The sequence below is a fragment of the Gouania willdenowi genome, chromosome 3, assembly GCF_900634775.1.
Source record: "Gouania willdenowi chromosome 3, fGouWil2.1, whole genome shotgun sequence".
Classification (NCBI taxonomy): Eukaryota; Metazoa; Chordata; class Actinopteri; order Blenniiformes; family Gobiesocidae; genus Gouania; species Gouania willdenowi.
In genome coordinates this window covers 4,007,158-4,018,865 of record NC_041046.1, presented here as the reverse complement: position 1 = coordinate 4,018,865, position 11,708 = coordinate 4,007,158, and the positions used below count along the sequence as shown (strand labels likewise).

The 11,708-nt window shown below is 37.1% G+C and overlaps 1 protein-coding gene across 3 annotated transcripts in view; it reads right to left on the bottom strand.

Moving 5' to 3' along the window:
- mtss1lb (MTSS I-BAR domain containing 2b) overlaps positions 1-9,288 on the bottom strand; it is a 69,076-nt gene extending 59,788 nt beyond the window's left edge. For 2 of the 3 annotated variants that reach the window (XM_028475971.1, XM_028475980.1), the window contains exon 1: positions 8,847-9,288. In XM_028475971.1, coding sequence (XP_028331772.1) covers positions 8,847-8,933 — 87 coding nt within the window. In that variant the 5' untranslated portion in view covers positions 8,934-9,288. The remainder of the gene's footprint in view (positions 1-8,846) is intronic. The other variant, XM_028475986.1, reaches the window with a different exon arrangement.
- Positions 9,289-11,708: the final 2,420 nt, after the last annotated feature.

The window sequence follows — 11,708 nt, the reverse complement described above, 5'->3', positions numbered from 1 at the left end:
TTTAAAATTATCAATAAACATTGTGAAAATACAAAAATTAAATGATTGAAAAAACAATCAAATGTATCACATCATGGTCGACCAATCAGATTAAACATAATGCATCACATCATGGTCGACCAATCAGATTAAACATAATGCATCACATCATAAGCCGACCAATCAGATTAAACATAATGCATCACATCATGTTCGACTAATCAGATTAAACATAATGCATCACATCATGGTCGACTAATCAGATTAAACATAATGCATCACATCATGGTCGACTAATCAGATTAAACATAATCATCACATCATAGCCGACCAATCAGATTAAACATAATGCATCACATCATGTTCGACTAATCAGATTAAACATAATGCATCACATCATAGCCGACCAATCAGATTAAACATAATGCATCACATCATGGTCGACTAATCAGATTAAACATAATCATCACATCATAGCCGACCAATCAGATTAAACATAATGCATTACATCATAGCCGACCAATCAGATTAAACATAATGCATCACATCATAGTCGACTAATCAGATTAAACATAATGCATCACATCATGGTCGACTAATCAGATTAAACATAATGCATCACATCATGTTCGACTAATCAGATTAAACATAATGCATCACATCATGTTCGACAATCAGATTAAACATAATGCATCACATCATAGCCGACCAATCAGATTAACTGATTCAGACCCTAACACTGACCCTGAACCACAGACGGATCAGGATTGACTAATTGATTAGTGTTGACTTTGACTATGAATGCAAGAAATTATCAAATTATTGAACCATATCCCAACATTAGTAGTTAATTTACAAACAAATCAATGGATTATTTTGTCAAAGCATTAAATATGATTAAAAAAGCAGTTTAACCTTTTTAAAAACCCTTAAAATATGGTTTTCTCTAGTTTTTCTCAAGTTTTAAGTTAACATTGGGTATGTCACCATGTAAAAAACAAAAACAAAATTGTAATATTCTAAATAATATGATATAAAATACAATTAGACTGAGTGTGACCAGAAGGCTTTGACAGCCATGACAAAAGCTTCAGAGAGTGGGCCGGCCTTGGCCAGCGTTGGCTAGTGTTGGCCCCGCCCCCCAGTGATCGCTCCATCCCATTCATCTACAGAAACAGGAACTAGCCTCAGGGCTGAACTGACCCTGGATACTTTTAGCTAGCGTTAGCCACGAAGATGCTCCTTGATCTTTTAGAATCTAAGAAACTGTCTGAGAAACAGAAAAAAATGATCAGAAAAACAAGAAAAAACTAGAACAAAAAACTGAAAAAATTCATCTGAAAAACAGAAAGATATTGCATGAAAAAAGGAAAAAATACTCAAAAAAAACAGGACAAAAAATTGCTGAAAAAAAACAAAAAAAATAAAATCTTTACATTACACTTCTGTTATGTTTGGTGTCACACTGTGGACGTGAAGTCAGTCCATCACAGACAGACATTCACTACATAAACAAAGAAGTTTTTACAAGAAATGGTTTATATAGTGATATTAGCCATAAATTTGTTTTTTCAATCCAAAATTCTGCATTTTTTGACTTGGTGGAGCATAAAACAGCACAAGAGTTTTTATATAAAGCAAGGAAGGAATGAATCTGTTACCAAAAAATATTGAGGAAATATTTCATGAACGAGAGGAAGGAAAGTTATAATCAAATCTAAAGGTTTGCAGTGTTCGTACAACAATAAAAGGTTTGTGTGTTATGTAGAGTTAAACTGTGGAACAGACTGAGTACTGTATTTAAAACAATTCAGAGCATCATTTTATTTAAAAATAAATTAATCTTCAGAGGTGTGTAGTAGGGGTGAGCGTTGCCATGAATCTGACAATAAAATTTCCGATTTGCATAACACGATACGATATATCCCGATACTTAACAATACAATATACATTATTATTATTATATATCATATATATATATAACATACATTATTGATATTGCAATATATATCACAATATCAATAATTACAAAATGATGAAATGCAATTTATTTCATTCTTTTAAACTTGTGAGAACAAGTAAATGATAACTAACAGTAATTCAAGCACAAATATCAATAATAAGTGATATATTTATCAAACTGTCAGATTATATTTTTCAAAAAGTTTAACTTTTGCTTCTAAAACAGATTCTGTTAAGTTCTTAAATTACATATTTTTTTGTTGAAGTTAGGAAATGTAAACAAAATGAAAGGGATGGGATTAAATAATAATTTATACTTATATACTACTCTCACTTGTATGTTTTGGGTTCAAATCACACAATTTATTGCCATAATGTCACGTGGTTTCAGCGTGAATCTCCTGGTTTCCATAAATCACCTAAAGTTTATAAATATACAATTAATAACAGAAGTTATTAATTAACCCTATTTAACATGTTTGGTACGATGACTTTCTAAAGTCTGAGAGAAACGGTCGATCAGTACGTTAATGTTAAGATTCACTCTATAAAACACGCTTTATTCTTAGTATAAAGTGAAGTTTAAAAAGGTCCCATGAATGAGATGAACCAACGCTGCTGGACACACAGAAGGTTTGGTTTGAGTCTCGTTCACATCCTCATTATGAAACAAACACTTCAGTGCTGGGGGGTTCCCTGGACCACAGAATGAACCAGTGATACACGTCTACAGAACATCTTCAGTTCTTTAATGTCACAGTCTTTGAAACGTGTTGGACAATAAAGACCCGTCTGTGGGAGGAGAACATTTACTCCAAGTTCTGATGTTTTCCTCACGACATGAACATTGAAGAACAGTCATGTGGAGACAGGACCATCTATAAGGGGGAATAAAGGGGAGAGATTTTTGGGGGTCCATCCATAAAGTCAGTAAAATGATGGTCCATTGTTCTATGAATCTGTGATAACCACATTTATTTATTCATCTGAATAATATCCACTGTTATCCAGGAACGTTTATTATTATGATTATAGTCATCTTAAAGATGGAAATCCTGGTTTTAATCACTAATAAAATGGTTCAAAGTGACCAAAATGGTGGAAAAGGAGGTGAAATGGGATTTTAAAAACCACAGAAATTGGTTAAAAAGTTACAAATTATAGAGTGGACAAAAACAGACAGAAAAAGTGGTAAAAAGGGTTCAAAGAGTTAAAATTGGAACAATTAGTTTAAACTGGTAAATAATGGACATGACAAATGGTGAATGTGGTTAATTGGCCAAAAATAATCATGAAATATGTTGAAAAGAGGTAAAATGTAACAATAATAGGTCAACATATGTGACATTAGGTGTAAAAGTGGTGGAAAGGGTTTATAAGTGCTGAACATGTCTGGAAAGTAGAAAATGTGGGAGAAAAAACACTGAAATGTGATGTAGAAGTGTCAGAACTGGAGAAATGTAGCAAAAATACATTAAAAGGAGCAAAAATATGGCAAGAAAAAGTGATAAAAATAGGTTAAAAGTTTGGTGTAGTTTGGTGTAGTTACAGAAAAAAGGTAAAAATAAATGGGCTCAAATATTCAAAAAATATTCTGTTTCTTTAAGGTATGTGACAACCACCTTCCTGTGTCCCACGACCCCAAATGGGATCCTGACCCAAAGATTGAGAACCTCTGCTTACCGGAGCTCATCAAACACAAACAACAGAAACTTCCTGAACTAAACTGATGACGTGGACCAACACATTCACACACCTTTTTAAAACATGAGGAAAACAAACAAACATTTAGAATAAATAACTAAATCCTAAATGTAAAAATGCATTATAATATCAGAATTTGAGGTTACATTAGGAAACAACATATTTTATACACAATCTTATGTTAGATGAAGTGTTCAGTTTTATCCACAGTCTTAAGACATGCCAGTGCATCATAAACCAGTGTATGTGTAAGAACCACGACTGTAAACCCAGGCGCTGCCCAAAGATGCAGCCAGAAACAGCAGAAAGAGCGGGGGGCCAAGGGAGCCCCAGGCCACCCCCATGGTCGAGCAGCCCCCCACACACCCCCAATATTGCCACATACACACCCGAGAAAGCCCCAAGGAGCCGAGGACCCAACGCACCCTGCACGACCCCAACCCAAGGCCCCCCCGCCAACATCCACCCAGAAGCTGTCAATGATTAATGACAAATAAAATCATGATATAACAATTTATTAACCTAAAATAAATCACGTTGTACAATGACTCAGCACATTCTACAACATCTACAGACCATCAACTTTCTCCACCGTGACTAACCTTAAGTTTTAAATCCTGGTAAGAAACTAAACCAACAAAAACACTATTTCTGGAAGAAAATACAGATTTTAATTGTGTGGGAACAGATTCATTTAACCACCAATGTACAGGTTAAATATGTATGTTTTTATGAAATGAGTAATTAGCATGTTGTTGATCACATGATCATGTGTTATTATATTCATGTTACTTTTATAGACTTTCATATACATTAACTATAAAATCTACTTTATAAACATTGTGTTCATGTAAACTGAGATGTGTAAGAATTTGAAGATGAAGATACTGTTTTATTTATTGATGTTAATTTTATTTTATTTTAAACTGTTTTTAAGTTTCCATTTACATGATCAATATAAATCAAACATTATTCTATATAATTCTAACTTATATAATGTAATACACTGTATTGTCTTCATAGAGAAGGTCTTTATGGCTCCAGGAGGACTTTAATCCAGGTGAGATGAGGTTCAATGGTTCCTTGTAGAGTAAAGGTACAGACCCCTGACCAGGGAAGAGGGTTAGGAGACCCCACTATCAGAGCTGGACCCTCTGAATTTAATTCATGGTGAAACAATGCAGATGATAAAGTTGGTTATGTTACTGTTAACTTCATTCATGTACAGCATTTCTGTAAAATAAAAAACAGAAAACATGTAACCTGTTGTTACGTCTTCTTTTAAAATGATAATAAATAAATGACCTGTTATTTCAGCCGCTGTTGTTACAGAAAAACTTAATATTGACACTAAAACATTAAAACACAGCAAATATATCGAGTCATTGTCAATCTTTACTTCATCCAACGGTACCCCCCCAGTTTAAATAATGATTATTATTATATTCTAATAACCCTATCTAACATGTTGGTACGGTTTCAGAAAGTTTCACAATCAGCAAGTTTCTAAACAGGAAACAAATAAAACAGAAACGAAACAAAAACGTGTAAATCAAAACAGAATGAGGAAATGTTGAAAGAAAAGAGAGTCTACTTAATGTAATAATGTTGTTGTTTAAACGCTGTCCCTGGTCTGAAGAATCTGTAAAATAATTAATTAATCACAATAATTTTTTGGTGGTGCGCATGTGCGCGCATTCACATATATGTGCATATACAACCTCAGTACGGTGTGAACGCAGTACATGACACAGAACAGAAAAGAAGTTGTGGGACAGAAACATAGAGAAAGGCACAGAGCTGTCACATGGACATTTTGATTTTAAATTGATTACAAATGGCCAACTGGATGAAACTAACGTTATTGTCGCTACGACAAAGCTGAATTTTCTCATCACTGGAGTACTTCAAGTCTTAAGTATCATAAACGCAATATACGCTGTTGACGCGACTAAATCACCCACCCAACCAAACAGCAAACAAAGTCTTCATCAGTCCACATTGGATGCATCGTGTGGACAAATCATAAACAAAAGCAAGACAAGCTAACAAACGCCATGGCAACGTGGATAGCAACAAACTACAGGTCGTTGCAGATGTTGGTCCGAGGAACGTTCTTAAGATTGCAACAAATGATGGCATGTATGAGCCTACCTCAAGACGTGCCATCACGAGAAGAATACACCAGTTGTGTTGGCGTTACAACGAGAGACGCACGAATATTGTAAAAAAAAAACACATTCGGGGTGAGTTGACAGCAAGTCTGAATAGTAGCGTGTGACACAATCAAACAACGTGCAGTGAAGCAGTGTCGACGCACAGATTAAGCATTTATTTGGAGCTTGACATACCGGCACATCTGTGTTGATGGAATCACGGACAAAATCACGGAATCGACCAATGAAAACGATTAAACACGGAATGGACAGAATCGGTATGAAACGCTGTCACTGTGGGACAAAAAACGTTTTTTATGGGGAAGTGTTTCTGGGGACCGCTTATTTGGTGCACTGCCCTGTCCTGGCTGCATTAACCAACAGAAATCACCACTAACTCCTAAGAGTGGGTGTATATCCAAAACCATTCTCACCGGTAAAAAAATGTCAGCCCACGATAGAAACAATATAATGCCCATGTCGGAATTAGCGAGGGCCACGTGCCATCTGTCCCTCAGTTTAGCCAAGAATGCACCTCAAAACCTTGTTCCAGGGGCCAAAATTACCCACAAGTTTGTTGTAAAAAACGTATTATTCTCTGGAGCGGAACGCTGTTCACGGGCAGCTCTGCATCGGAGCCTCCACGGTGTGCACCAGCCCTCCCGCCACCAGCCTTCACACAAACACAGACGGATGTGATTTCATGGCTACATGAAGCTAACGTGCTGTGATACATCATAAACCACTACTGGGTTAAAACCAGATAAAACATCAACAAAGTGAACCAATCCTAGTTCTCCATCAGATCCACCCCAAAGTTCTACAAACACAGGGACAGAGATGAACCTGTAGCAACGATTATGAACTGGAAGCTCAACTAAAGCTAACTATGCTAAGCTAACACAGCGAACACACACACACACACACACACTGAGCAAAGTGCTAATGCTAACCACACCATATAAGGAACAGATCAAATAAAAGAACCGTCTAAACTGTCATAAAACCACAGAGAACCATAGATTTGTTATTTCAGATTTAACACTTTTATGAAAGGATAAAAACTAAACATGTCACACGTTTCCAGAGAAAATTAAATATATAGATTTTATTAATAAAATGTAAATCTGTTTCCAATCACTCAGGTCTTCTGTAGATTTGACTTTTATTTTATTAGCAAACCTTAGACTTTTATCATTATATTGTATTTTGAGTTCAATTTTTTAAATTTAGACTTTAATCTTGACATTCCATACTTTAATCTGGACATTAATATTTCAACTTTAATCTCAACATTTCGACTTAATCTCGACATTTGGATTTTAATCTCGATTTTTCGACTTTAAGTACTCGACATTTTTACTTTAAACTTGAAATTCCGACTTTAATGTCGACTTTCGACTTTAACCTCTACATATTGACTTTATTCTCAAAATTTCCACTTTAATCTTGACATTGTAATTCTATTTTTTTCTTTAATATATTGACTTAACCTGGCATTTCGACTTTAATCTCGACATTTTTTACTTTAATCTTGACATTCCGACTTTAATGTCGACATTTTGACATTTTCTCAAAATGTCCACTTTAATTCTCGACATAGTTCAATTTTTTTCTCAACATTTCGACCAAAAAAAAAATGTCTTCATCAAAATTCCCCAATCGTCTTAACAGGATAATATCTACTGACTTCACTGCATTTATTCCTCATACCAGTTTATGAAGGACAATCACTTCATCTATAACAGGGGTCTGCAACATGTGGCTCTTTGACTCTTTTTGTGATGGCTCCCTATAGTTTTATTTCTTACAGTGGGTATTGATGATTAATGACATTAACTTCAAATATAATTATGATAAAATCATTTGTTAACCTAAAAATAAATCACGTTGTACAATGACTCAGCACTTTCCTACCCACCTCCTACAACATCTACAGACCACCAACTTTCCTGCACCTGTGACTAACCTTAAGTTTTAAATCCCTGGTAATAAAAACTAAACTAACAAAAACACTATTTCTGGAAGAAAATAGAGATTTTATGTGTGTAAAGTTTTATTTACAGTAACTGCCAACATGTCGGCTTTATATGTATGTTTGATATGTTGCAATAAATTAGTAATTAGCATGTGCTGACTGACATGATCATGTGTTATCTAATTCAAGTTATTTTTGTAGCCCTTCAAATACATTAACTCAAAAAATGTTGTTCATGTAACATTATTCGATATAATCATAACTGTATAGAATTTTACACATTATTGTTTAAATTGAGAAGGTTTTTTTTTTTTTTTTAATCCAGGTGATATTAGACAAATGGCTCCTTTAAGAGGTTACAGACATGCTGATCTATTACTTTATTAACCAACATCAAAGAAAAGGTACAAAGAGTTTCTCTCCTCACTGAAATCAAAGGAATCTGAATGTATGTTCTATGACTAATGGAGGAACAGCAGCGGTTCCTTTAAGAGCAGAGTTTGCATGTTCTCAGCTCAGTGAGTGACAGGATGAGCAGAGAAGGTGAGACAGGGTAACATGCGTGCGTGTGCGTGTGCTGGCTGCCCGCCTTCTCACGCCTTCACCTCCTGCAGCCTGATCCGCTCTGACGGAAAATCAATGACGGTGCACTCTTTCTGTGCACGCGCACGAGAGGGATGCAGGCAAGAAAGAAAAAGAGCGTGCGTGTGTGTGTGTGTGTGTGTGTGTGTGTGTGTGTGTGTGTGTGCGGTGTGTGTGTGTGTGTGTGTGTGTGTGTGTGTGCGTGTGTGTGTGTGTGTGTGTGTGTGTGTGTGTGCGTGTGTGTGTGTGTGCTGATGGTGGAGACTGACTGACGCAGCGGTGTCACACACACACAACACACACACACACACACACACACACACACACACACACACACACATACATACATATAACTATAACGGCAGCAGTGATGGGGAGTCACGTGTAAAAAAAAACGATGCCCATCACCGTGCGTGTCGGGAGGCAGACGTTACCATGACAACAGCAGGACATGAAGAAGAAAAGAAAGACGTCATCATCGTTACCTTCATGTCGTTAACGATGGCCTGGAAGAGGCCCCCGAGGGCCCCGCACTCCTTCTCCACCGCCTCCATGTTCGCACAATCCACCATTCACCGAATGTGAGGGAGCGCGCACCGCAAAGCGCGCTACCGGTAGCCAGCAGGGAAACAAACCGGACCTACCGACCAACGTCCGGTATCACCGACAAGGTCCGAGAATAACGGACAGACGGAGGCGCAGAGAGACCGGGAGGAAGAGGAGGAGGAGGAGGAAGATGCAGAAAGAAACGATCTATCTCTCTCTCTCCTCTCTCTCTCTCTCTCTCTCTCTCTCTCCTCTCTCTCTCTCTCTCTCTCTCTCTCTCTCTCTCTCTTTGTCACGCGCCGTGCGTCATGGATTCCGTACCGGGCGAACACCGGGGCGAACACCGGCTCATCTTTGCGCACGCACTGCAGACAGCTACACTATATCTATACATGCAACCGGAGCGACGCACAAGCACGGCACCGTGTGTGCGTGTGTGATTGTTCGTGCACGCGTGCATGTGTTGGTAGGTAGAAGCAGGGCTGTGATTGGTGCAGAGGAGGTGGGCTCAGCGGAGCAGGGAAAGTAGCCAGTAACACGATCTATGGGGGGTCCACATGGCGCGCGCATATACTTACGCACGCACGCGGAGGGGTTGGGTAAATGGTGTGGTAAATAGATGCCAAATGCCTGTAAAGTGCGTTGCGTAAAGCAGTGGTTCTCAAGCCTTCTTTGGACGGTGACCCCCAAAATAAGGAGAGCGGGGACCCCCACTGTAGCTGAAGGTGGTTGAACACAGACATGAACATTGAAGACAGTCATGTGGAGACAGGACCATCTATAAGGGGGAATAAAGGAGAGATTTTTGGGGTCCATCCATAAAGTCAGTAAAATAAGAGGAAAATTCACAAAATGACAACAATATCACATGAAAACAATATGAAATGTAAACTAAATGATTAAAAAAAATACACGAAATGATAGAAAAATACACAAATGAAATAGCAAATTCGCAAAATAATAAAAATTGACAAATGGCAACAAAAATACACCAAGCGATATTTCACAGCAATATTACATAAAAAACAACATAAAGTGCTGACATGTCTGGAAAGTGTTAAAAAATGTGCAGAAAAGGCTTTGAATGTGATGTAGAAGTGTCAGAAATAATGTAGCAAAAATTACAATAAAAAGAGCAAAATATGCCAAGAAAAAGTGATGAAAATAGGTTAAAATATGATGAGTTTGATAAAAAAAAAAAAAGTGAAAAATGGTCTGACAGGACACGTCCCTCTGAGTGCTGATTGTAATGTTACGTTTGAATTTTTTTTGTTACCAGATTTACAGCAATATTTGTGAAATTTAAACATGGTTTGTTGCTAAATGTTGTGAAAAAGTTGCGTACGTAACCGGCTCACACTCAGTGCAAGGTGGGGGTACACCCTGGGCCGGGCGCCAGTCCATCGCAGCATTTAAATATCATGAAATTAATATTTGGTGAAAATTCAATTTCAACATTTGAACTGGAAACCCCATTGAGTTCAATATGAGGTGAAGCATCAGGATCATTGAGCAACTTTTTCAGTCAGTTCCAACTCTGCTATGTTTCACAGATAACATGAAGTAGAGAAAGAGAGCTCTGTGCATGTAAATACAGACAACCAGGATCCACTGCTGCCTCATTAATGCTGAACCAAGTAAAATCTGTCTCTGAATCGGTTTGGCGACATCAATGACCTCATTTCAACATGGGCGGCGCACAAGCTCTAAAACGGTAACTGGTCCCATTGTTAAAAACTGATAAAACGAATATGGTGCAAAATAATGTGTTATGTTAGACATAGATCTACTAATAAGGACATTTCAAAGGTTTTAGGCCACATTTGTCTTTAACAAAGGACATCAGTGCATTAACTCTGATTGACCTGCAAGCGCCGCTCTAGGTTTGTTATCTATCTATTTAGCTTGTTTGTTTGTCTGTGAACAGTCAGGCTGGGTCAAAATATTCCCTCCTATCTCCTTTCCTATCCAATGTTCCTTCTCTCCAGCAATGTTTAAGTGGTGGCCTTGATAAAGAACGTCCAAGTTCCCTTTAAGCTAAGGAAAGGAGGGCTCAATGCTTCCTTTATAACCTCCTTTAGCCTAGGAAACACTGATGCATCCTTTACCAAGGTGACCACATAATGATGACCCACAATTCATTGCGCTGACAACATTTAAATAGACACGCCAACCTGAGCACTCACGGAAAGTCAAGATGACCGACAAGTAACGAAGATATGTAAGTTACAAATGCAATAATATGAACAACTTTAAATAAATAATATAAACCCATATATTATCAGTGGAGTGCAGTCAGGGTAGGCAAGGTAGGCAGTGCCTACCCAAGGGTGAATTGATATTTAGATTATTTGTTATAATTATAATATAATTATAAATGATTTATTTTTCAATTTCGATAGCCTACAGTACCTATAAGATTGAAAGTGTCAGCATTTTTTGCTTTTCATTGTCCAAATCGTGTTTGTAGATGTGCAGTCAGTTCCCCAAGATGACAACCATTTACGTACAAACTCCTGTTTTTGGTGCCGTACATTACGTTTAATCTGATTGGTCGGCTATGATGTGATGCATTACGTTTAATTCTGATTGGTCGGCTGTGATGTGATACATTTGATTGTTGTCTGGTGATTTATTTTTTTGTAGTTTCAAATGTCTGTTAATCATTTAAAAAAAAAATTATAATAATTTACTCAGAAATGGTTGGGTGTGGAAATGTAATGAATTACTTCTTTTTAAAACATACAAGTAAAATTACAGATTTAGAATTACTCAAAAAAGTACAAGTACCCTAAAAGCTA